General features: G+C 39.9%; 1 protein-coding gene across 1 annotated transcript in view; it reads right to left on the reverse strand.

Moving 5' to 3' along the window:
- Nucleotides 1–1490: 1490 nt before the first annotated feature.
- The window catches only part of LOC132895418 (E3 ubiquitin-protein ligase UHRF2-like), an 88319-nt gene continuing 63504 nt past the window's right edge, over nt 1491–26305 (reverse strand). Inside the window, exons 4-16 of the mRNA XM_060936010.1 lie at nt 24577–24795; nt 19732–19841; nt 19407–19593; nt 17850–17973; nt 14253–14360; nt 13960–14064; nt 12062–12168; nt 9388–9550; nt 8934–9071; nt 8595–8844; nt 8323–8471; nt 8096–8194; nt 1491–7741 (exon numbers count right to left, since the gene is read on the reverse strand). Coding sequence (XP_060791993.1) covers nt 7595–7741; nt 8096–8194; nt 8323–8471; nt 8595–8844; nt 8934–9071; nt 9388–9550; nt 12062–12168; nt 13960–14064; nt 14253–14360; nt 17850–17973; nt 19407–19593; nt 19732–19841; nt 24577–24795 — 1906 coding nt within the window. The 3' untranslated portion in view covers nt 1491–7594. The remainder of the gene's footprint in view (nt 7742–8095; nt 8195–8322; nt 8472–8594; nt 8845–8933; nt 9072–9387; nt 9551–12061; nt 12169–13959; nt 14065–14252; nt 14361–17849; nt 17974–19406; nt 19594–19731; nt 19842–24576; nt 24796–26305) is intronic.

Raw genomic sequence — 26305 nt, forward strand, 5'->3', positions numbered from 1 at the left:
CAGTGGTGAAATACCAAGTAAACCATAAAGAGCTTTCCTCCATAAAGATTCATGGCAGGATCAACTTAATTTAAACACCCCTGTAATGTACAGATATGGACGTGTGGAGAGCCAGTCAGAACTTCTGAGGCTGTTCGTAGTGTGTGTTTATCTTGTAGACTAGACTACATAGTAAATACATTTAGATATTAGGCCATAGTGTGTGAGCTGAGACATGACTTCTTTGAGACAAAGACTAGTTTCACTGTGATTACCACCAGGAGGTGCCAGAGTCTGCAACACACACAGAGTTAGAATTCTGGTTGTACTGAAATCTCACATAGTTGGAGCGTCATCTCATCTCGTCTCATTATCTCTAGCCGCTTTATCCTGTTCTACAGGGTCGCAGGCAAGCTGGAGCCTATCCCAGCTGACTACGGGCGAAAGGCGGGGTACACCCTGGACAAGTCGCCAGGTCATCACATGGCTGACACAGACAACCATTCACACTCACATTCACACCTACGGTCAATTTAGAGTCACCAGTTAACCTAACCTGCATGTCTTTGGACTGTGGGGGAAACCGGAGCACCCGGAGGAAACCCACGCGGACACGGGGAGAACATGCAAACTCCGCACAGAAAGGCCCTCGCCGGCCACGGGGCTCGAACCCGGACCTTCTTGCTGTAAGGCAACAGCGCTAACCACTACGCCACCGTGCCGCCTTGGAGCATCATATTTCTCTCATTACACATTTTTAATATTTCATCATGAGCTCAGTCATATAATTCAATTTTCCATGTTTCACTTCTGCCTCATCTTATGTTTTCAAATTCAATGTCACCGATTCTCAAATAAGTAATATTGCTGTATATCTGCTTCTCTAGCTAGAGGCCATCTTTCACTTTCCCAACAAGTTACACATCACCCACTAGGTGTTGCAGCTACGGTTTGCATGGTAACCAAGACTTTATCCTTGTTATTTTGCTGTTTACCTTCTGCACTGTTCAGGTGAAATTTTTTTTTTTTTAATTTCTACCAAATATGTGATAAGCATAACTTGAAATTATTTCAGTAACAACCATGATTAAAAGAAAATTACTGTTAGGATGATGTTCAGGACTGAGGGTGAAAAAAAAAAAAAGTTTTAATTAATAAATGGTTGCTTCTAAGTGTGGAGCAGAAAGATGAATTTTTGCTTGGTGCTATTTTCAGTCCACACATTTCCATGAGGAGTGTTTTATATGCGTGTAATCACTGAGAGAAAAGAAAACTGAAGAGTTTAACCGAAATGTTAGTTAGGGCAGAACTTCACTCCTCTGTCTGTCTATGTGATGATTTACACACATTTAATGCACAAAGGGTCATGGTGGAGAATTTTCTTTCAAGCATTCCTTTGCAATACTTTTGCATAAACATTAACACTTATTTGTGAGGTAATGCAGAAGGACTGTGCGGATGTTTGATTTCCCATTACACACATCTTTAAACACAGCCAAAACAACAGAATGTTATTTCTGAAATCAAAATATTTAATAGGTACATATCAAGTATAATACCATGTATAAAATTTGGGATCACAATATGAAGCCATGTTGCTGCTGAGGCAGGTTGTGCGTCATCAGGTAAGTGTTTGCCACATCAACAGAGCTGATGATGAACATAAACAAGGGATTAAACACTAGAAAAAACGGCATGATCAGCGCCCGTGAGAGTAACACATCGACTGTTTTATATTGTTTAAAAAAATTTCTCCTTCAATATGTGCTGTGAAACAGAACAGACATGGAAGGCAGAAAAGCAAAGCAGCAGAACGTGAACTAGAATCAGAGAAGAACCAATGAGAGAGAGTGAAACTCACAAAAAAGGAATTTATTAGCACTACTGACTATTGTGGGGGATAATTAAAAATATTTTTCCAAGGAAAAAAAAAGAAAAGCGGTTTGCAAAATCACAGTTAGCTGCAAAGACAGTATAACAGTTCATGAAGCATTTTAATCAGTTAACTCATTCAAATAAAGATAAAAGGAAAAAAAAACAAAACAACAACAACCAAAACTTAAAAATCACATGCTCTCTCCCTCCATGAAAAGGACAGATGATTGAGGAGCAAACATGTAAATGAGAAGAAAAGAAACGGGCTCAAATCCTGGTTTTGCAGTGTCAGGTATCTCTACGACAACAGAGGCATAGCATAAGTTACGTTTGATCAGCCAGTCATAAACTTTTTCTTTTTTATTACAAAACATAACAGTTCTCCAGCATCTGGTAAACTAACCAGCTACATAAATGCAGGACTGTGCTAATCCGAGCAAAATAAGCACTGCTGTTTCATAGCTAATGTTAAGCTATTAGGCTACTGTACTATATTGTAAAATAAGACCAGTAGTTGATGCTAACGCTTTGCTGAGTTGAAAAGGAATTAAAAAAAAAAAAGGCAAGTGGTGATTAGACCGAGTCTGCAACTGGCTGATCAGATTTCACTTAAGCTCCGCCCCTGATGACTCCGTGACGCCTGTCACTCATTAGGACCATGAAGTTCTTCCTGACAATGCTGGACCTGTGACTACAGTTTTAACGGTATTTAAACTGTCAAAAGTCTTGTTGAAAAACAAAAGACCGACAGAATTACAGAAGTCCAGGGAGGCTATGCATTAGTCCTTTTGTTAATCATTATCTTAAAGTAACAAGTCAAATCAACAAAACCTCAAGTTTATTTCATGTTTAAAGTAATGATGTTAGTTTATGAATCACAACTCTATCGTCAGTTTGTGAATGTGTACTTTTTGTGCATGTTTTACTTATAGAGGTCACAGAATATTTTGGCTTTGGCCGCATTAGCTCCCTGGTGCTCTCTTTGTCAAAAACTTCAGCTAGAGACTTTCGGTTGTCTATGTATTGTGCAAGTGGATCAAGTGTGCCTTGTAATTGTAATCTGAATGTAATAAAAGCATAAAACGTAAATAGACATGTAATGGTGAAATTGCAATTAGAGAGGTTTCTAATATGATAATGAATTTTCAATTCATAAAAATGTTTTTACAGTACATTTCACAAGTAATAAAATAACTTCATACAAATGTTCATATTTAAAAAAAATTATGATCATTACAAATTATTAAAAAATGATTAAAGGTCTCAAATGCGATTAGTAACACAGCTAGCTGTTAGCTTTACATGTTTTTTTTTTGGTTTTTTTTTTAAATCAGTTTGCATTAACAAACCTTATTATTTGATCTGGAAAGAAAAGTAATAATACTGCATAACCTCTCTGGACTTGTGTAAATAAAAACAGACAGTTTTTGTGATGTTGACAAACAGGGCAAAAAAATCTGATCTTGATCAGATTTTGAATGGCTCATAATCCCAAAGTGGTGCCTTGAATTCAATTTGTCTTCATGTCTTGGATCTATTCGATCACTCTTATAATACATCTGAACTGAATGTAGCTTAATCTCACTAATCAATCAATTGCAGTCCTGCCAACCCCAAAGAGGAATAATGCATAAACCCTGCAGGGTAAAAACTCAACACATTTTCAATACCATCTTTTTACAAATCACTTGTTTAAAGTAGAAACTGGAGTGTGAGTACATAACGGGTTTTTCGGTAAACACCAGGTGCAGGTGTGTGTGTGTGCGCGCGTGTGTGTGTTGGGGAGCTGCCGTATGTTATAGTTAAGATATGGACAATAGAAAAATTTACACATGTTCTTTCTTTCTTCCTACTGTAGGAAAAGGAAGGAACAAATTACAAACAGGAATAGGCTACTTGCACTCAAGGCTATGACATATTTCCCTTTTGAAACAGCATGAATCTTGTGTCTCTGGAAGGACTGTTTACATTTGGCAGTACAACAAACAAGACAACATCATCCAACTTTTTTTTTTTAATCTTTCAAGAAAGTCAATATTGCACTAACAGTTTGTGTTGATTTCTATTAATAGGTATTTTATTATCTTCATAGTTAAAGTATGAAGAAGCAGTCTGACACCTTTCTCTAGCTTACTAACAGGAGCTCCGTAAGTGTTCTTACATATATGATGGACGTCATAGGTGTAAAATGGTGGCATTGCCATTATAACGGACGAGCCGGAAGCAGAAGTGCTGTTTGAGCTATAACGCGGAAGTGTGTTCGTGCAAGTAACCCATTAAATCAGAAAGCGTGCATATAAACTTTCCTTCCCCCAAGTGCCTGGTAGTTACTGTAAAACCCTGGCAATCTGTTTACAGTGGCAGGCTTAACCATGCCGTTTGAACACAGTGTTTATAATCACTTTTGAATTATTATTACTATTAAATATGTGTTACAGTAGGTGGAGTCTGGTTCTGATCAAGGGTTCTCCCTAATGTCATCTCAGGGAGGTTTTCCTCCCCATCATCGCCTCTGGCTTGCTCATTAGGGATAAATTTATACATTTAAAATGTATATCTGGAATTGACGCTGCTTTGTGACAATATCTACTGTTAAAAGTGCTATACAAATAAAATGACTGGAACTGAATTACGATCATGTGTTAAGTCTTCAAGGATGAGAAATCCATTTAACCCCCCCCCCAAAAAAAATATTAAATTTTAGGCCTTTTTTAAAAAAAATTCTTTTGGCTGAAAACTTTTCGGCGACATCCCTCATAAATATAGTCGTGTAATGTTGGAAATAGAGTATACCATGATAGATTTTATTTCCCATTCATGAATGCAAAACGTTCTCCAAAGTGAGGGAGCCGCATCAGCAGGAGAACTGCTGATGTGAAGATGAACCAAAAGTTTACTAAAGTGAGATGGGAAAAGGGGGCGGGGCTTCCAGAAAGTCAATTAATATTTGAATTTAAAACACCCCTGTAACTGTCAGTCATTTCGGATTCATATGTTAAGCTCATCTGCCATTTTTACTGGCGTACAAGTGAATGACGACTCACATACTCCGAAGTTACAACGGGTCACTCCTATGCAAAATGAATGAAGGTTGGCAGGTCTGCAATAGGGGGGGAAAGAAAAAAGAAAAAGTGAAAAAAAGCTGAAATACACCACAGTTGTTGGGTGCTGATTGGACAGTTTGGGGTATGAGCTACGTTTTTCAGCAAACACCAAGCTTCAAACCTGTAAATCATCTTTTACTATCGATTGAATTTAACTCCAGTTCAGCCACTGCACTTCACCAATTACTGTATATTTTATCTGCTATCCATTCGGTTGAATCCCTTTTGTTTGAGAACTGAATATTGACCGAGATCTAGAGTCTACCTGTGTGACAAATTCTCTCTGTATTTACTTCATGCCAAAGGTAAAACTGTCATCTCCTTACGCCGAATGCCTGATACTGAGTCCTAGTGCTCTCAGCCAATCAGAAATCACCATTCTGGACTTGCATCATGTTTGTGGATTTTTTTTCTTTCAAGTTTAGAAAACTGATTAAATATAAACAGTACCTGGTGGTAGCAATATTTCCTTTAACCAAACATTATTAACCCAGCAACAAGGAACGCAAGCTAAGCTGCTAATATTAGTGTGCTGACTGGCTAACTCAGGCTGAGAGGCTGTGCTGTGAAATCTTATTATATATTGATGTAATATAATATTCACAAGAATCATATAAATATTTCCAGTTGCCAAATGTTGCTAGAAACTTGAACTCACGCTTTCCTGACATTGGTGTAATATTTAGCAGCATTAGCTTAGTTGCAGGACATTTGACTGAAGAGCTGCTAGCGAGCCACTACAGTGTTCCTAGCTAGCTGTAAATGATTAACATTTGCCAAACGAAACGATTAACACTCACATTCTCCTCATTCTTGGATGAGATCCATCAACTTATACAATGATATACAAAGAACAACAATTTTGGCTTGTATGGCTATCATGGATTGAATTGATTAACTACAAAGCTAATTAAGCGACAACGCGTTCAGGTTTGTCTAATGATGTGAAGAAGAAAATCAGGAACAGCTTTTAGGCTAAACAAATAAAATTGAGATTTATTGTGGAACACAAAATAAGTAAGTGATAACTGATATCCTATTAGCGCATTAGCTAGCCAGCTAGCTGTAGATGTTTAGCTATCCCAAAACAAAGCTAGCTAGCGAACAAGCCCATTAACAAGTAATGCAATAATCATCGGATGTGATCCAGAATATTGATAATTTATACTGGCATATGCCCAAAACTGCGATATTGAGTTTTACAGTAATCATACCATGAATATATTAGCTATCAGGCTAATTACTTGTACGCGCTAATGTGCAAGTCTTTTTCAGACTTAAAGAAGAGCATCGGAAGAAATGTTTTAGAGAAACCAAACCAAGGCTCAGATTAAGTACAAAACATAAAGCAATAAACTGAATGAGTGAAATATTTTCAGCTAGCTAGCATACAAACACAAACTAACACTAAGATCATCAGATTTTTTAGGGGGATTTTTCCTCATTTTCAGTTTGGTTATCTACCATTTCCTCCCACCAGCCACCTCTTTCCTGTCACATGACAGCTACCAACCAGGGAGGGTGAGGACAAACACATGCTTCCTCTGAGACATGAAACCAGCCGCTGCAGCTTTTTGAACTCGTGCTGCACAGGGCATTGTGACACACTCAGAGGAAAGCGCTATCTGCCGTCTTTTGTATACGAGCTCACAGTCGCTCACGACTGGCGAGTGTATTCCAACATATACAGCCATCATACAGATAATTTTCATACAGTATGCTGTTTGGCCATTATATTATTACGTAACGTATGCAGTATTATGTTAATCAGTATGCTAATGCATGCAATTTGAGTGAAAGATAATCGAGATTAACAAACTGATTTGCTGAAATATAAAAATCGAAATTTTAGACACAAGACACTACAAGTATGAGGGTTAGCTAGCCAGCTAGCTGGAGATATTTAGCCATCCCAAAACCAAAAGGCAATTAATCTAACTGTAATTCTTCAAAGTAATCTGGTGTATAGCTATCTAGCTGGCTGTGATTAACGGAGAACAACTGGACACTGAATTACACAACTGCCCTAATTGTAAATTAAACCCATCTGGATATTCCACTCTTACTAACCACCACTAACATTGATTCTTTGATGCCGGGTTATCACTGTTTGGTTAAGCTATCATTTTTGTGAGCCATTTTTCCCCTGTTAGCGACACTTAGCACTTGATTAGCATTAGCCCGTCCTCAACAGATCTGTTGAACTGAATGAGCCTTCGCTAGTTTTCTGCTGCTCCTTTGAAGAGAATGGGTTTGTGTGTTTTTGTGTGTGTGTGTGTGTCCTTCAGTTGAGTGAATTGTAAGGAGGAATAACTCACGCACAACCAGCAGAGGTCGTGGTCATGGTGATGACCTGGGTGTCCTTGGGATACAAGTATCTAGCTGGTGTTAATGAAAGAAACATCTACATGAAACGTGTGTGTGTGTGTGTGTGTGTGTGTGTGCGCGCTTTGTATGATATTGTGTTGGGTCTAGAAGTTAGTGCACTGATTTTGTGTGTGCGCTTTGCATGTTATTGTGTTGGGTGTAGGATTTAATGCACCAATTGTGTGTGTGTGTGTGTGTGTGTATGTATATGTGTGTAAGTGCCATTGAGCTGGATGGAGATTATTTCTGTCCGTGTCTCCAGTGACGTCTCATCGTCCCTTGCTGTATCCAGGAAAAAACTGGTCCAGGAGCTGCTGCAGGTTTTTATTCAGCACCATGATGTAATCTTTCCCCAAATCGTAGCGACATGCTGGGCAGCTGAACACTTCAGCCCTGAACGATCGGTGTAAGCAGGTCTATAAATCACAACACAACAGCAGTGCGAGATCATTCACGTGGTTCATTAAGAATTTTGTGTGTAAAGAAATTTCCTGGTGAAACAGCAGAATCATTGAAATGCAAAATAACATGAGATGCACAATCAGAAAATATTAACCAATAATATGGTCATGTTTCTGCGACCCCTCAATCTACAGCCGGTTATCGTGGACCACTGAAATACATCACACTAAATAACGAACGGCCATTTCCGAAAACAATAACGAATACCCAGCGTTATTTTCATTTTGCTACATTTGTCAACTGAAGAAGTTAAAATAATTCCAATTGAAATTTTAAACCAAAATAAAACTACACAAACACACACACACCTTGCAGACGTTGTGTTGGCAGGGTGTGGTGACAGGCTGGTAAGCGAGCTCCTGGCAGCACACACACATGAAGATCTGCTCTACCTTACGCAGGAAGTTCTGCAGGAAAAGTAGGAAGTAATGTGTGATCAAAAATAAGTACAGCTTAATTACCTCTGTGTGTGTGTGTGTGTGTGTGTGTGTGTGTGTGTGTGTGTGTGTGTGTGTGTGTGTGTATGTATGTATACCGGTCCCTCAGTAAGGAAGCCCAGAGCTTCATCCCACACTTTCTTGTTCCCATGATCCTCCTGTATAAGTGAACGCTGCTGCTCTGATAACACAAATGCCTCTACTTCCTTTAGCCGCTTCGCTTTGGGCTCCTGCTGCTCCTTACACACTGTACACACACACACACACACAGTAAATTAACATCAGCTCGCTATTTAAAGTACTGCCAAATGATTGGTTGATTAACTGAAGCACCCTGGGATGCCTGTCTCTCTGTATCTCACACACTGACTTGTGTCTTTCTGAGAGTCCTCTTCTCCATTCTTCTGTGTCTCTTCATCCTCATGCTCTGCAGGTTCGTCCCCTCCTCTCTCTTCCTCTTCTTCTTCTTCTTCTTCCTTTACCCTCTTTGGTGGCCGTCCGCATCTTGGTCTTCCTCTTCCTCCATGTCGTTTACCACGTGGCGCTCCGCCCCTTCCCCCTCTCACACTTGCCTCCTTCCTGCTCTTATTGGCCATTGCCTCCAAATAACCAGGAGGGTACTGAGAGAGAGAAAGAGATGTATAATGTACATAATAAAGGTGTGTGTGTATGTGTTGTATAGACAGTGCTGTGTGTCCCATGCCCTCACCTGCACTTTCAGTCCAAGTTTTTTGCTGCGCTCAAGTCCCTCAGGTGTCCACGGTGCAGGTTCCACATCATCACGTCTCAGCAGGTAACGCCACACCAAAAAGCCACACTTTCCAATTTCAGGCCAGTATTTGACTACCTGAGGGACGGAGAGACAAAGCCCTGGTGAGTAAAACCAAAAAATGTGTATAACCGAGTCAGATAATGAGCTATCTTTCCACCAGAGGAACTAGTGCCAATTTCAGTTCCTGAGTAGGAGACCAGGATCTATTGTGAGCACAGCTTGCCATACAAATTATTCCTAATTGGACAAAAGACACAGATTGACCTTTGTCAAGCTAACAAGCAATTACTAAAATGTGTTTTAACTGGGACGTAGTGCAACACGACTAGCAAAATTTTAAATCCCCCGCCAATGAGTGAGAAACATGGCAGGTGCACATGTGTTTTCTTACCTTATAGATTCCGTCATAGCGGTTTCCTTCTTCTGGTGCATACTTGCTGATTCGTCTGCCTTTTGAGCTACGGATCACTCTCACTGGTTTCCCCGCCCTCCAATTACGAGACTCCGCCCCATCTTTATCATTTAGAGGGGCATCACAGTTCAGAGCAAGTGCCCTGAGAAGTCAATGGTCAAGTTTAAAGGTCAAATAAAAAAAAAAAATCCCTGCCAGTGCTTGTGGAACACAATTAAATTACAAGCAGTGTGGATTGGACAGAAGATTCCTCACAATACACTTCGGATACACAAATGCGTCACGTCTGTATGCAGATTCTCACAAACAAAATTAAAAAACTTCACAAACACCAAAATGTCTGCTTGCTTAGTCTGCACAAATTCACTAAATAGCAATAAAGGGAAGCGTTACATGATTGTTTACGATGGACATTGGTCCTAATAATGGGAAGCTGTTAGATCCTAAAGCATATTTGTTCTGAAATACACCAATAATCTTTTCGTGTGTAGTTTATATCATTTAGCCCATAATCTCTACAAGTTAAAATAAAGCCATTTATTTTTTTCGCGGTCCAAATCCTGCGCTCTGATTGGCTGGCGAGCAGTTACGGACCTCTGGCGACTCGTCGTTCACAACAACAAACATAGTAGCATTTTTTGTCAACATTTATCTAAGATTTATTTATAAGATTATCAAAAATCTTATAAATTTTTGCCAGCATTTCTCAGGAGAATAGCATTAATTCTACAGCATGGATAGTGATAACGACAGTCTTCACAGCGAAAGTGAGTTTTACTACCCTGAGGAAGAAGAAATAAAAGAAAACATTTCAGGAGAAAGATAAAACCTGTAATTTGCTAACGCCGAGCAAAAACATGGCTGAATCCTGAATGACTCCTATTTGTATAAATAGGGCACTACACAGGCGGCAAAATGTAGTTTTTTTTCCTGCCATGGAAGTGCACTTGTATACCGAGGAGGAAGCAATTTGCATTACAGCCGTGAATGAGGATTCAAAATGGCGGCTCGGCTCAGTTTTCCCTTTCGGGCGCTCTTGTTTTCTGTTAGAATTTGGTTAAGAAAAAAATAAATATATTATTTACCAGCTTAAGGTCGGTCTGTATGGTGAAATGCCGTGACCTCGGCCTTGAATACTGACCTCGGCCCAGAAGGCCTCGCTCAGTACTTTCAAGACCTCGGTCACGGTATTTCACGATATGGACCTCCCAGCTGGTAAATAACACTATATATATATATATATATATATATATATATATATATATACATACACATACATATATATATATATATATATATATATATATATATATATATTGTCATATTGCAGCAAAACGAAATCCTTTTGTCGGTTTTATATTCAAATTTAAGGTTTGAAGAACTGAGTATTGGAGTGAAAATTTCACTGTAGCAAAAAAACTGAAGAATTAAGTGGTCATAGACTAAATGTTTATAATAAGCTGATGCTTAGTGCAGTTATTTTGCATGGTATATTTACTAATATTTACCCAGTGCAGAAATCAGTTCTTGTAACCTAAAAAGTAAGATCATGTAAATTCAATTTTTAGACAGTGTAAGACTTATACAAAGGCTTAAATGTCTCAATTTGTAAAACAGATTTCAATCTTCAGAAAAATAAAACATTGCAAACACATCTTACAACTTCCACTTCTTCTCCTTGAAATTCTTTATAGTGGGGGAAAACCTTTTACATTTTTTTTTTTTTTATCAGGGCTTGATGTTAACTTTTTAATCCAGTTGTCCAGTCGGACAAGCAGCAAGATTTTTCACTTGTCCTGACCATAAACTTTTTATTACTATGTATTTACTAGTTCAGTGAAAGGAAAGTGGTTAAGAAAGTTTATCAAAAAGCAGGTATAGTTATGATAATCATTATGCTTTAATGATTTATAATTTTTCAATAACACTCAAACTTTAACTGGAGCAATAAACAAAAACTATCCAATGCCCCATTATGGTGCATGCGTTGTTATAACCCATTACCTGATCTGCAGTTTTAAGAGTTGGGATTGTCATCTTTTTCACTTTCTTTTGACGAAACAAAACCGAAAGAAAACAAGTTGGCCATGATAAGGGTGACAGAATCACATTGTGAATGAAAACAAACTGAGTGAGTTCGGCACTGTTGTAAAATTCACGTGAAATATTTGACAATATTTGTGATGGTTAATGTGTACCATACAAAAAAAAAAAAGAAAAAAAAATGTCTGAATGAAATGAAGCTTCATCACAGATATTTATTTTATTGAGGTATTTGATTGCCATTTCTCCAATTTTGATGAATTCAGAGTCTAATAATCTATAATTAGATATTACAACGTGCTTATTATTACACACGCACCTGCTGTACTCGGCTTCCCAGGAATTTCGTAAACAGTAAAACGGCCAGATCACTGATGTGATCGAACTAGTTTTGTTGGAACGTTATTGATGTAACTCTTGAATAATTACTATAAAAATGGTGGTTTTCAACAAATATTCAACTTTTCTCGTCGGACAGGCAGATGCAGATTTGACTTGTCTGGACCAAACATTTGGTTGTCTCGGACAGTCGGACTACCGTGAATGTCAAGCCTTGTTTATTAAAAAAAAAAGGTTATTTTGACCCAAAAACATAACTGAAAGGTTGCACCTGTTCATGTGTGTTAGAGTCTGGTCAAACGAGTGTTCTCCGATCCGCTTGTTTCCTGAAAGGTCGCGACCTCCACTGCCTGTGTATGTGAACTCATCTCCCCGATCCTAAAACAAAAAGGTCAAAGGAAACGTTAAGGACATACAGTATGTAGGATTCAATGTTCAACCCTTTCAATGTTCAAGCGATTTAGATCATCTCTGCTGCCCATAATTTGCTGCAAATCCAATTATTTCACCACAAAATTGCCTTCGATTAGGGTCATGACCGGAAGCGACGCCATATTTGTTGATCGATTCTCACGCTCCGATTGGCTGAGTCGGACCACGCCGTAGTGTATGTAGTTGTGTTACACCATATAATTATGTTACAGAGCCAGGCAGCATACTACAGAGGGTAACTGAGAAAGCCAAGCATGCAAACATCTGGAGGAAAATTTCAGACATATTTTGCAAGTATTTTACAGGGAAATGGTTAGTAATGGCGGCACGGTGGTGTAGTGGTTAGCACTGTCGCCTCACAGCAAGAAGGTCCTGGGTTCGAGCCCCGGGGCCGGCGAGGGCCTTTCTGTGTGGAGTTTGCATGTTCTCCCCGTGTCCGCGTGGGTTTCCTCCGGGTGCTCCGGTTTCCCCCACAGTCCAAAGACATGCAGGTTAGGTTAACTGGTGACTCTAAATTGACCGTAGGTGTGAATGAGAGTGTGAATGGTTGTCTGTGTCTATGTGTCAGCCCTGTGATGACCTGGCGACTTGTCCAGGGTGTACCCCGCCTTTCGCCCGTAGTCAGCTGGGATAGGCTCCAGCTTGCCTGCGACCCTGTAGAAGGATAAAGCGGCTAGAGATAATGAGATGAGATGAGATGGTTAGTAATTTATTAGCTGAGAATGCACCAGAAGGCATGTAAATTTCAAATTTTCCCCTAGCTTTAGCACATCAGCCACCTACTACTTTTTTTTTTTTAAGCCGGCTATTTCAGATTTTTTAGAGAACGCTGGTGATCTTACTACTAATGTTTGACTTTTGTATGAGTGAACACAATAACACTCGTTGCTGAACTGACAGCAGTACTGTTTGCCTTTCAAGTGCTGTCTCTTACACAGTGAAGTGACCACAATATTTATTATAAAATCACTGCATTTGTTTTAATGCTTACTTGTCAATGTGTTTACAATAACCATGACGCTCCAGCAGCTATGAAGGCTACACTACTGTTAGCTTAGTGCTAATGTCACACTGACACACATGGTAATACAGGAAGTTAGCGTTATCGTAGTGTCAGTAATCGGACAAAGAAAGATGACGAACACTAACTAAGACTACACCACCAGGGGGCTCTAAAGTGCCGATTTAGAGGAAGTACACGTATTACGTAGAATAAAAATGGCCGGCACATTAAAATGCTTCGTATTTCTCCAGGAACCATAGTAAGCTGATCCTAGGTCAGCTGTTGTGAAAGTGCTCAAAAGATCTGCAGAGCTGTGTGAAGTTGTATTATCCAGTGTGCCGATCTGGTCGAAGGTGCCGATTTCTGCTTCATAAAGTTCCTTATTAAACCCAGCAGTCGAGCGTGAGATGTGAACATGAGAAGACGAAATTCAATCTTCAAGATCCTTCTTTACTCACTACAAATGAAGCGGAGAATTTCAATCAGGAAAGCGAGGGGGGGAGGGAGTGTCTAGTACATTCCTAAACTAGAACTCATACAAGAGCAATGGGACAATCAGTAGACGTGGTGGGGAAGGGAGCAGAAAAAGCTACTAATTGAGAGCAAGAAGCAGAACGAGAGAGGGAGCGAAGAAGAAGTGAAAAGAAAAAGACAGCGATGTAGTTTGTGTGCGAGAGAGAGGCAGAGAGAAGGTGTGTGTGTGTACAACGTAATGGAGTCTCAGTGAAACTCACCACTTCGTCTTCAAATCCTCCGGCCAGCACCAGCGAATAGGAGCCGTCATTACTGCGTCCATGAATCCCACCCACGTGTGGCCTGTGCACCCCCGCCTCACTCACCTAAAGCACCAGCGCCGAAAGGCACGACAGAATTTTACCACAAAAAAAAGCCCAGGGTGTGTTAATGGACAGTACGGACACAATAACAGCATAAATAATTATAAAAAGCTTGAACTATAGTCATACCTGAACTGATATTTAACAAAAAAAAAAAAAAAGCTCCAAGTCTCCTCACACCATGTCCTCACCTGCACACGAAACTTCCAGGTGGTTCCCACAGGAATTCCAGGAACTGGACCGTAGTGATTGGATGGAACAATGGTGCATTCTTTAGTACGACCCACACACGCCATTCCCTACAATTCACACACTTATATTACAGTCATATTTAAACAGGGCAAACAAACAGAGCTAAATAAAAATGTTCCATGTTCTTGCTGATTGGTTAATACAAATTCATTTACTCATACCAACATCTGTATTGGTATTGATTACAAAAGGGAAAAAAAAAAAAATCCAAACATACAGGCACTCTGTACAAATCACGTGTCAAATCTCAGGATAAATGAGATGAATTACTAAGAATACTGGAATATTTGTTAAAAGTGGCAACAAATCCCAGCCCAGATAAACATGTAGTCTTTCATAACACAAAAATGGGAGAATGTTGAAAAGCAAAATAAAAAGCTCGCCACTTATCTTCTTAAAGGCTGGAACATGCATACAAACATGTCCGTATTAAATCTGTATTCCCCCCCCCACTCTGCGTTTTTCCATCTCAGGGAAAAAAAACACACCACTGCATTAAAATCCGTCCAAGCTCATGATGGTGGTCCTTATCAATATTATTAGAGGAGCAGAAACGCCAACAAGAGATGCTCCCTATCTAGGTAGCCGGCTTCTTAACGACACGCTTAATGATATTGTGATGTATCCGTAAAAATGGCTCTGTGTGTTGGGGATGTATAGTGTATCCCGTATCGAATAATCAGCACGTGCCTGTTGCTAACCAGGTCAGAGTTCACTACTCTGAGCTCTAATGTTGGTGTTTTTAATTAGCATTGGTTGTGTGTTTCCAGGAACTAATGAATGTGTGTATGTGTATTCTGGTGTTTCCAGTAACAGCATTTTGTTCTGTGACTGATCTCGGCCTGAGCTACATAAGAGGATATGACTCAATGAGATGTCACGTGAAAATACACACAAAACACACACAGACATACTGTCTAATGCCACTGTTCACACACATACTAATCCCCCCCTGCTGCTTTCTCTTAGCCACAGCACTAACGAGGAGCACAGGAAGTGTTTCCCTGTTATGACTCACTGCATATTCATTCACTCAGTGCTGGCACTAGCCGTCTAGTTTAAAACACACCATCACTGCACCATTGTAGAGGGTTTTTTTCCCTTCTTCTCTATTTAGTAGTCCAGACAGCATTGGTAAATATTAGCTAACTTGTTTAGTTTGGGGAATAAATATTTACATCTAGGCTGGCTGGCTATTTCAGTTGTGGGATATTTGTGAAATCTTGCTAAAATAAATAAGCTTGGCTTTGTTCGGTTTGAAAGCGGTTATTGGTTTCTTTCATCACTCCTCATGAAAGAGACGGGTACGAGAAGCTCTACGTGATTGGCAGAAGAGGTAACATAAAGCAGAAATCCTAACAGCGAGATTTAGGACTGGTGTGCAGGTCTGTGTAACCAAACCAGCTTACTCCTCAAATTGCCCCGACACTATACTCAAACAGGGATGAGAGTGGGTGGTCACCAAAAAAGCAGAAAACAAGATGGCGCCCGAAGCCGGGGGTCTGGGAGGGATACCCCCCCCAAGAAAATTTTGAAAAATAAGGCCTTACAAACCACTTTTCCTGCAATCTGAGCTGTAGTAGATAAAAAATCTGTTGTTTTTTTATATATTTACATGAAAATATGTTTCAAATCAATAGGAGTATTGTTTGAATTCAAAATAAAATCACATTCTACATTCAAGGGTATGGTTATAATTTATGATCAACAAAAATGACAAACTAAATTCACATTAAACGTAAGTTTTATTAATTATCAAAATGTTCATATATTAAATAAAATTTCTTAGGGAGAAAAGGTCAGTCACCCTATGTCCTCATTAGTTGCATATGATTTCAAAGTCTTTTGAAATATTTAAGTTTTCAAAACTGTCAGCATTAATTCAGATTTACTGACCATCATATACATGTTCAATGTATTAAATCAAACGAATGCTAAGTTTATGGGATAATGTCTATGTACACTTTATACAATTATTTATAGTTCAGTCACTTCTCATTTTCATTTAATCATTTTGACGACTTCTTCAGCCTTTTGGCCAAAGACAAAAGCTTGTCAGTCCTCTCTCTGTTTTTTATACCAGCATCGATTTCACGTACCTTCGCTTTGTCTCGCTTGTCAATTGTATTCGGCATTTTGAGTAAAAAAGCCGATACGAAAGAGACACGTATTTTTGAAGCGCAGTGACGATGAACATGTGCAAGTTTCGATAAAATAGAACAGATGCAGGTACTTTTGTAAGAACTGTTATGATTGGCTTTTGTTCTCTCCCACACTCTTGTAAGAACTGTTATGATTGGCTATCATGCTCTCGCTAGCGATGTTTTGGCCAATTACATTGTAGATAACACGTATTCTACCGCGAGACTTAGCGAGACTAAAGATGGCGAAAATGTAAACATGTAACATCGTCGTACGCTTGAGTATCACGAAGGAACATACCCCAACCCCCCTCAATGAAAAAAAATCTCAACGGATTTGGAATAATATCGATTTTTGCTCAGAAAAAGCGGAAAACTCTCATCCCTGCTCAAAGCTGAACATTACAACTAAATGTATTATAATAGCATCACGCAGTGTTAAAAACACAACCGTTCTTTCACATACTTCTAAAAGTCCAAAAATGGTCTTGAATTATGGTACAAGAATAGCAACAGCATCAAATCCTCATGTAGTGATTTCAAAGAGACTAACTCATGTAGCGTTTCCTAATAGGGGTGTTATGGTTTATATATTTCATGGTATGATGACCTGATTTAAAAATATCACCGTTTCACTGCATCATAGTATTAATGAACCATTTACACCACACAAGCCTTTGGAGAAAATCTTCTGTGCATCTGGTGGTCGTCATGTATGATAAATTTAGGAACGTGTTCAGAGGTAGTGTGTTTAAAGCGGTAAAGTGTTTTCAGCATAGTTGCGCAGTCGAGGGAAAAAACAAACAAACAAACAAAAAAAACTGCTGTAGTGTGTATTAAGGGCAAGACCAGCGGGAAGGGGTGTGAAATGTTTGGGGAATTGCAGCCAGACACAAAAAGGATGAGAAGAGGTAGATGTCTGATCATATGGCATGACCGACCATGGAACGGAGACAATTCAAATTCCTAACACCACAGATGTATCGCCTCCCCCATTAAACTCCATCTTTCTTATGTAACAGATTTGTTTTGTGTTCACTGGCTTAAATCAGTCACATGGTCACCTACACTGCTTATGCAATATTAAGCAGTTCTCTCTCTCTCTCTCTCTCGCTCTCACACACACAGGTTAAAATTTCATAAATAAAAACTTAATCTGTTGTATAAAAAGTGCTGTTGTATTGAAACCTATAAGCTTCTATTATTTGTTAGTACTACATTAGTCTCATAGCTCCTGTGTAAAACTAAAGCATCACACGTCTGCTGATGCATTATATTTGCAGTCAGAGGACTTTTAGTTTGTGTATTTTGTGCCTTTATGTAACATATGCACATTGTGTGTGTGTGTGTGTGTGTGTGTGTGTGTGTGTGGTGTATACACGTGTGTATTTTCACCTTTCCCCAGTCTCGCTGGCTCCCATTGGTTGCTGAAGGCATCTTGGCCCTCTTCTTACTTTCTTTCAGCCTTTCACCTGCTTTAACCACTTCAGTGGTGTCATTCTTACAAGTGGGGCAGTACCTACATGCACGCACGCGCACACACACAAAAACAGGCGTAGATAATTGTAAACAGCAGTGTTGACGTTAAAAGGTTTAATGATGGGCTTTGTGTAACGCACAAGGTCACGTCATTTAACATGGAAAAGGAGGGAAAATGAAACAATAAAAATATTTAAACATTCAATCAGCGACAGTGAAGTGAGATAGAAATGTCGATGATGAAAACAATATGTAAATAAAAGTGTACTGTTAGGTTATGTATTCAGCCATGTTTTTGCTCGGCGTTAGCAAGTTAGAGGTTTTTAGCTTTCTCCTGAAATGTTTTCTTTTATTTCTTCTTCCTCAGGGTAGTAAAACTCGCTTTCGCTGTGAACACTGTCGTTATCGCTATCCATGCTGTAAAATTAATGCTATTTTGAATCCCCATTCACGGCTGTAATGCAAATGGCTTCCTCCTCGGTATACAAGTGCACTTCCATGGCAGGAAAAAAACTACATTTTGCCGCCTATGTAGTCCCCTATTTATACAAATAGGAGTCATTCAGGATTCAGCTGTTTTTGCTCAGCGTTAGCAAGTTAGAGGTTTTTAGCTTTCTCCTGAAAAGTTTTCTTTTATTTCTTCTTCCTCAGGGTAGTAAAACTCGCTTTCGCTGTGAACACTGGAATTATCGCTATCCATGCTGTAGAATTAATGCTATTTTCCTGAGAAATGCTGGCAAAAATGTATAAGATTTTTGATAAAAATCTTATAAATAAATCTTAAAAAAAAAAAAAAAAGATAAATGTTGACAAAAAATTCTACTATGTTTGTTGTTGTTGTGAACAAGCGAGTCGCCAGAGGTCCATAACCGGGGTCCGTACCGTAGGATACGGACCCGCTCGCCAGCCAATCAGAGCGCAGGATTTGATGGAAACCGCACCGCGAAAAAATAAAAATACATTATCTCTTCTATGGATTAAAACCAACCTAGCCTCTGAAAGCTGAACAGGACATTTTAAAGAAAAAGAGCTATTTATTCAGCTGTATGCACGATTAGGGCTTGGGTGATACGTTTCAGGTTTTAGAATCTCTTTCTGAATCACACTCAAGGCCAACCCCCCAATGGGTTTCTGAATTTTTAGATGCAGGTCTGCCATGCATCAAACTGAGCGGATAGGTGCGGATTTTAACCATCATTTCAGCACTGTGGTGTGCGAGCCCATGTGTGCTCTACAGTGGTGCATGGTATTCAGGCAGCTGCTACGCTGTAGGTCTGCTGTGAATTCTAGACAGTGTGAAAATGTTGAGTAGTAGTGTGCTACAGGGTGTTTCAGTATTATCTTGGTAGAGTTGCGCAGGTTGAGTGAAATGAGGCAGCAGGCCGTTTTAGGTCCATGGGCCTTGAGTCTGACACCTGTAACCTACAGGGTCACACTGTATTAATGCACCTGGGTACGTGTGTGTGTTCTCACCAGTCTTCGTCTTCTGGAATGGTGGACAGTGGGGGGTTGAGGCAGTACAAATGGAAGGCCATGTTACACTCATCACACAGCAGCTGCATGTGTGCGTCCTGTTTCCCCCCACACACACAACACGAACAGAACCGACACTCGGCATCCGGGTCAGCTTTACAGTGCTTACACTCTGGCCCACTCTTACCTACACACACACACACACACACACACACACACACACACACACACACACACACACACACGGGGAGGAGGGCATAAATCTTTTGTTTTACTTGCAACTGTGACACATGGTGTAATATTGAGGGTTTGCATCATAGCCTACGTTTAAACTGGCCATCAGTGGCAGAAAGAGGAGGAGCTCCAGGTTTCTCAACTTGGTAGATTTCATCCAGAAACACCAACTTACAGTCACCAATCACATCACTTGGACCTCTGTAAAACAACCAGCAGCAAGAGTGATACAATACAGACTGACAATACAATTGACTCTGTACACTTTTTTTTGAAAACAGGAGTGAAGGCTAAATTGGACAAGTTAAATCCAGCACCAATTATCACCAAAAATCACATCTTCAGAATGTCCCTTTTCACCTTAAATATAGTCATTCAGCCAATAAAACCAAGGCCGAACAACAAAGGCTTTACCCTCCAGTTGTTCCACCATTTATAAATCATCACACACTTATCTCGAGACGTTATGTCTCACTGGAGCGCTGAAAAGTTTTTAGATCTGTGACTGTGGCAATGTATGGCCTAAGGTTTCATCAGTGTTTACATCAGTGAGGAACGTTATGCAATTTCGGAGACTGCTTAAATTGATTTTCTGGGCTCCGCATTCAGATTAGGCAAATGTGGAGTGTGTTGGAGTGGCACGGTGGTGTAGTGGTTAGCACTGTCGCTTCACAGCAAGAAGGTCCTGGGTTCGAGCCTTTCTGTGTGGAGTTTGCATGTTCTCCCCGTGTCCGCGCGGGTTTCCTCCGGGTGCTCCGGTTTCCCCCACAGTCCAAAGACATGCAGGTTAGGTTAACTGGTGGCTCTAAATTGACCGTAGGTGTGAATGTAAGTGTGAATGGTCGTTTGTATCCATGTGCCCTGTGATGACCTGGCGACTTGTCCAGGGTGTACCCCGCCTCTTACCCATAGTCAGCTGGGATAGGCTCCAGCTTGCTTGTGACCCTGCACAGGATAAGCGGCTACGGATAATGGATGGATGCAGTGTGTTGTTCACGCCTCTGAGGTTGCCAGATTTTTCTTGAGTAGAAGTTTTGGAGACATGGAAGCTTATACCTCATTTGCACTCACACTGAAAACCGTTTCTTTTTCACTATTATGCTGCAACGGTGCCGTGTGAGAATGGGAGCAAAATGATAAAAGTCGAAACAATCTATCCCCTGTAATATTAACGATAATCTTTTGCCACATTATGATTTTTTTACATGATACATTAACAGCTTTCGAATGTGAAAGGGGCTATAGTAAGGGATTCTTTAATTTTCCAAATGTTGTTATGAATGTGGAAACTACAACCCACCATCTAATCTTAATAAAAATGTTTATTTAAAAAAAAAAAGTCTGAAATATGAAAAAATATTAATTTAATGCTTAATAAAACTATTTTGGAGTCCAATTTTAAATAATTTGTTTGTAAAATAAATCTCTATTTGGGGAAAAAAAAGTCATGGATATAAAATGTGAACTGAAGATGCAGACGGTGCTTTTTCTTTGTTGTCAATTGTAATAAAGTGTAAAATAAAAATAAGAGACGATTATAAAAAGCTAATACAAATGATATATGAATGAGGAGGTGGCAAGTGCTGAAATCTGATAGGAGTCTAGTAGACTGGTGCATCTACAATCCTATCTCATTAATAATTACATATTGGGTTTAATTTAACAATATGGCTTCCACCATCATTATTCTGCAGCTTATAAATTAGCACTTGATCCAGCACATCCTATTATTTTGCATTTTAGAGGAGGTGAAATCATAGTGTGTGTGAGAGATGTAGGCATTTTATCACCAGCAGCGGCTCCTGACCTGACCATACACACTCGCTGCCCAATTTGTCAGGAACACCTGCACACTCGTGCAGTTATCTAAATCAGCCGATCGTGTGGAAGCAGCACAATGCATAAAATCATGCACATATAGGTCAAGAGCTTCAGTTAACGCTCATATCAAACATCAGAATTAGGGAGAGAAAATATGATCTCTTTAAGACTGATCGTGGAATGGATATTGGTACCAGAACAGCTGGTTTGAGTATTTCATATACTGATGAGCTCCTGGGAGTTACACCGACAATTACTAGAGTTTACATAGAATGGGGAGGAAAAAAAAAAGAAATATTGCATGAACATTTCTTTGGGTGGAAACACCTTATTGGTTAAAAATGTCTGGAAAATGGCCAGATTGGTTTGAGCTAACAGGAAGGTTCCAGTAACTCAATCACTCTTTACAACTGTGATGAGCAGAAAAGCATCTCAAAATATCAATCCTTGCAGTGGATGGGTTACAACAGCTGTCCAGATTCAGTGAGTCTGTGCCCAAACCATTTCATCTGGCACCAACAACTATGCAGCAGTTAAAGGAGAACCGAAAGCAAATTTTTTATTATCAAAATTATATTTCTCTTTTTATTAAATATACGAATGCATTTCTGACAGCTATTCTGTCACTGCTGTAGCAAATTATGAGTGTTTGAAATATGCTCTGTAATATATCAGTCCGTATGTCAAAGCGATGGCCGTAAACGAGATTCGTTGAGACCTGCGCGAGACATCGTTGGACGGAAGTAAAACGTACAGCGGAAATCAAAGTGACTGACATCTGCCAACGTTGTCAAAAGACGCGCGCGCCCTCTTTCGAATGCTGATGTAATCAAGCCGGAAGTTTTGTTTGTTTTGATAGTGATCAGGAAAGTTTGAATAAAGTAGGCAGTAATCGTCATTTAAACTCGTTTTTGTGAAATATTTCGTTTGGAAAACAGTTTTCAAAATGGCAGCACTGACACCTGGCTGACACTTGACGTTTCAAAGTCTCACACAAGTCTCGTGAAGATCACGCGGATAAGCGACGCCTGCCGTGGACCAAACGAACTAAATTCAACATGGCTAAAAACCGAATAGGCCGATAAGTGTAATATTGAATTGCAATTAGTTGCCAATACGAGTCACGATATAAGGTTACTAAAACTGAAAATGTAATTGAATGACACGTTAATTAAGAAATAAAGCAAGTTTAAAAATGACTTCAGTTCTCCTTTAAAGTCACAGAGATCAGAATTTCTTCCCCATTCCGATATTTGATGTGGACATGAACTTGAAACTCTTCACCTGTATCTGGATTGGCTGATTAGAGAACTGCATGAATGTGCAGGTGTACAGGCGTTCCTGTTAAAGTGGATGATGAGTGCATAGTGCACCATGTTAAACTTCTATTTCTTGTACATATATAAACTTCTATTTCTTGTACGTAAACTTCAGACAGCAAACATGATCTTGGCTGATCAACTACATTCTTCGTGAAAAGGGACATTTCTTTCACTGATCTGTGAAATAATGAATTTAAAGCATATACGCAGAGCCATGGCCTCACTTTTTGTTTATAAATGCCTTGAGACCTCAAGAATGGCACAGGAATAGTTTTAAGCGTTAACAATAAATCTAATATAGTAATTATGATTAAAGTGATTTATATAGGTAGCAGTCTGAGTGAATGACCTTGACATCTGTGATGTCACAGCAGGAAGTCTATCGATCTGATCGCCATTTCCGCTATACTAAAACACAGAGCTGACTGCAACTCCGATCCTCCATTTTGAGCTAATTTATCGCCGTGCCACATGGATGTGTTGCTGGTGGGTGCAGCAACACGACAGAAGGTGGATTTACGTTGCATTCATGGCCCAAGAATGTTCAAACTGCAAAGATTTGGACGCGTTTTGCGAGAAATTCATGGATTGGGCGCCGACGAAGTGGTCTCTCTGCTCTGCACATTTTACTGAAGACTCGTACAAACCCTCTGATCTGTTGAGGAGTGTTGGCTATAAGCCTGTATTGAAAGAGGGTGCAGTACCAACAATTAAAGGAAAAGAAACCTACAAGAAAAGGAAAGTAAGTTCAGTTGCACCAGTTCTCCCGGAGCGTGAGCCGAGCAGTAATGGCGGAGTACTCAGTATGGAGAAAATGGAGAATGAGTGGACCAGTTGTCAGATATCTCCGCTGGATAGGCTGCTCTGCCCCTGAGCAGCAATATCTCGCTCTTGCGTCGAAGAAGCAAATAAACGAAGAACTGAAAGTCAGATTGTTTTGAAACAATCAGCCACAAGGTCGGCCTTCAAGAAGCGAGAACACAGACGGGTAAGCTCTGACTCTCATTTGATTACATCACAAAAACAACACTCGTTGTTTACCTGCATTTAGATTAAGAAATGTAACTTGTATTGTGTGTTTAAGTTACCGGTATAAGATTATTTAATTTGCTCCCAGAATGTGATTGTGTCAGTTCATCTGATTATTTAATTAGCCTTTTATGTTTTATCAGTGAAAATGCGTGCATGTACAGTATGTTGTATAAGTTAGAACACCTATCCTGTTTTAATGAGAGTCACATGAGACTATCAGTTCAATTCCATCCAATTCTCTAGACGGCTTTGTTCTCTGGCTTTATTTCGTAAGGTGGGGGCCTCTGTGGCTGACATGTTATTATCGGATTCACTTTCCGATGGTTCGAACTGATACGGTTCTACGTGTATAACAGTAGCATGTACACACACTCCAATTTCAGGATTATCACAGTCAGATGTATTTCTATCTGAGGAATCCGAAGAATCTTCAATAAATCCGAACGATGAGACCATTGCAGCCACTCTCGCCTACCGAGTCTGGCTTTGGTCTATAGCACCGGTTCCTGCTGTGACGTCACGCACCCAGGGCTGGCTGGCTCAGCGGGGCAGCTCCAATGCCAACTTTGTGGTCAATTTTAACTCTCAAAAATATACAATTTTTTATTCCCAATTATGCAGCATACAAGAGTCAAGGATGGAGATACTATCTGCTCAGAAATGTATTTAAAAACAAAGGTTCTGTGTCTCTCCTTTAAGATGAGCCCCATGAAATGTATGAGGATAGTAAGCACCGCACAAAGTGTGCAGGGCGCTCTTACCCAAGCAGGATTTTAACGCGGACCTCCTTCTTGGTTCTGGAGATGTGATTGAGCGTAGTGATTTCAGCATCGTACCAGAATCCCCTCTCCTCTGGAAGCTCCAGGTTATAGTTGACCATCACCACCTGTCCCACCTCTAGCTGTTCGAACCGTAGCACCGTCCGAGCTCGAGGACGCACATCCTCTGGATTCATCTCCACCACACCATTTTCTGGGTAACTGCAGACACATGACTTTTAACGTTTTGTACAAATACAATGGTGATCAAGACAGTAGAAAATGTTAGCTCTTCAGTTAGACATGACAGTATGGTCAAACAAAAAGCTCATCAAATAAAATACTTCTCTGGGTCATAGCCGATACCGATGCAACACTCGGCCAATACAGATACTCACAATCTACCTACAACCCCGATTCCAAAAAAGTTGGGACAAAGTACAAATTATAAATAAAAACGGAATGCAATGATGTGGAAGTTTTAAAATTCCATATTTTATTCAGAATAGAACATAGATGACATATCAAATGTTTAAACTGAGAAAATTATCATTTAAAGAGAAAAATCAGGTGATTTTAAATTTCATGACAACAACACATCTCAAAAAAGTTGGGACAAGGCCATGTTTACCACTGTGAGACATCCCCTTTTCTCTTTACAACAGTCTGTAAACGTCTGGGGACTGAAGAGACAAGTTGCTCAAGTTTAGGGATAGGAATGTTAACCCATTCTTGTCTAATGTAGGATTCTAGTTGCTCAACTGTCTTAGGTCTTTTTTGTCGTATCTTCCGTTTTATGATGCGCCAAATGTTTTCTATGGGTGAAAGATCTGGACTACAGGCTGGCCAGTTCAGTACCCGGACCCTTCTTCTACACAGCCATGATGCTGTAATTGATGCAGTATGTGGTTTGGCATTGTCATGTTGGAAAATGCAAGGTCTTCCCTGAAAGAGACGTCGTCTGGATGGGAGCATATGTTGCTCTAGAACCTGGATATACCTTTCAGCATTGATGGTGTCTTTCCAGATGTGTAAGCTGCCCATGCCACACGCACTAATGCAACCCCATACCATCAGAGATGCAGGCTTCTGAACTGAGCGCTGATAACAACTTGGGTCGTCCTTCTCCTCTTTAGTCCGAATGACACGGCGTCCCTGATTTCCATAAAGAACTTCAAATTTTGATTCGTCTGACCACAGAACAGTTTTCCACTTTGCCACAGTCCATTTTAAATGAGCCTTGGCCCAGAGAAGACGTCTGCGCTTCTGGATCATGTTTAGATACGGCTTCTTCTTTGAACTATAGAGTTTTAGCTGGCAACGGCGGATGGCACGGTGAATTGTGTTCACAGATAATGTTCTCTGGAAATATTCCTGAGCCCATTTTGTGATTTCCAATACAGAAGCATGCCTGTATGTGATGCAGTGCTGTCTAAGGGCCCGAAGATCACGGGCACCCAGTATGGTTTTCCGGCCTTGACCCTTACGCACAGAGATTCTTCCAGATTCTCTGAATCTTTTGATGATATTATGCACTGTAGATGATGATGTGTTCAAACTCTTTGCAATTGTACACTGTCGAACTCCTTTCTAATATTGCTCCACTATTTGTCGGCGCAGAATTAGGGGGATTGGTGATCCTCTTCCCATCTTTACTTCTGAGAGCCGCTGCCACTCCAAGATGCTCTTTTTATACCCAGTCATGTTAATGACCTATTGCCAATTGACCTAA

The sequence above is a fragment of the Neoarius graeffei genome, chromosome 12 (genome assembly GCF_027579695.1).
Source record: "Neoarius graeffei isolate fNeoGra1 chromosome 12, fNeoGra1.pri, whole genome shotgun sequence".
NCBI lineage: Eukaryota > Metazoa > Chordata > Actinopteri > Siluriformes > Ariidae > Neoarius > Neoarius graeffei.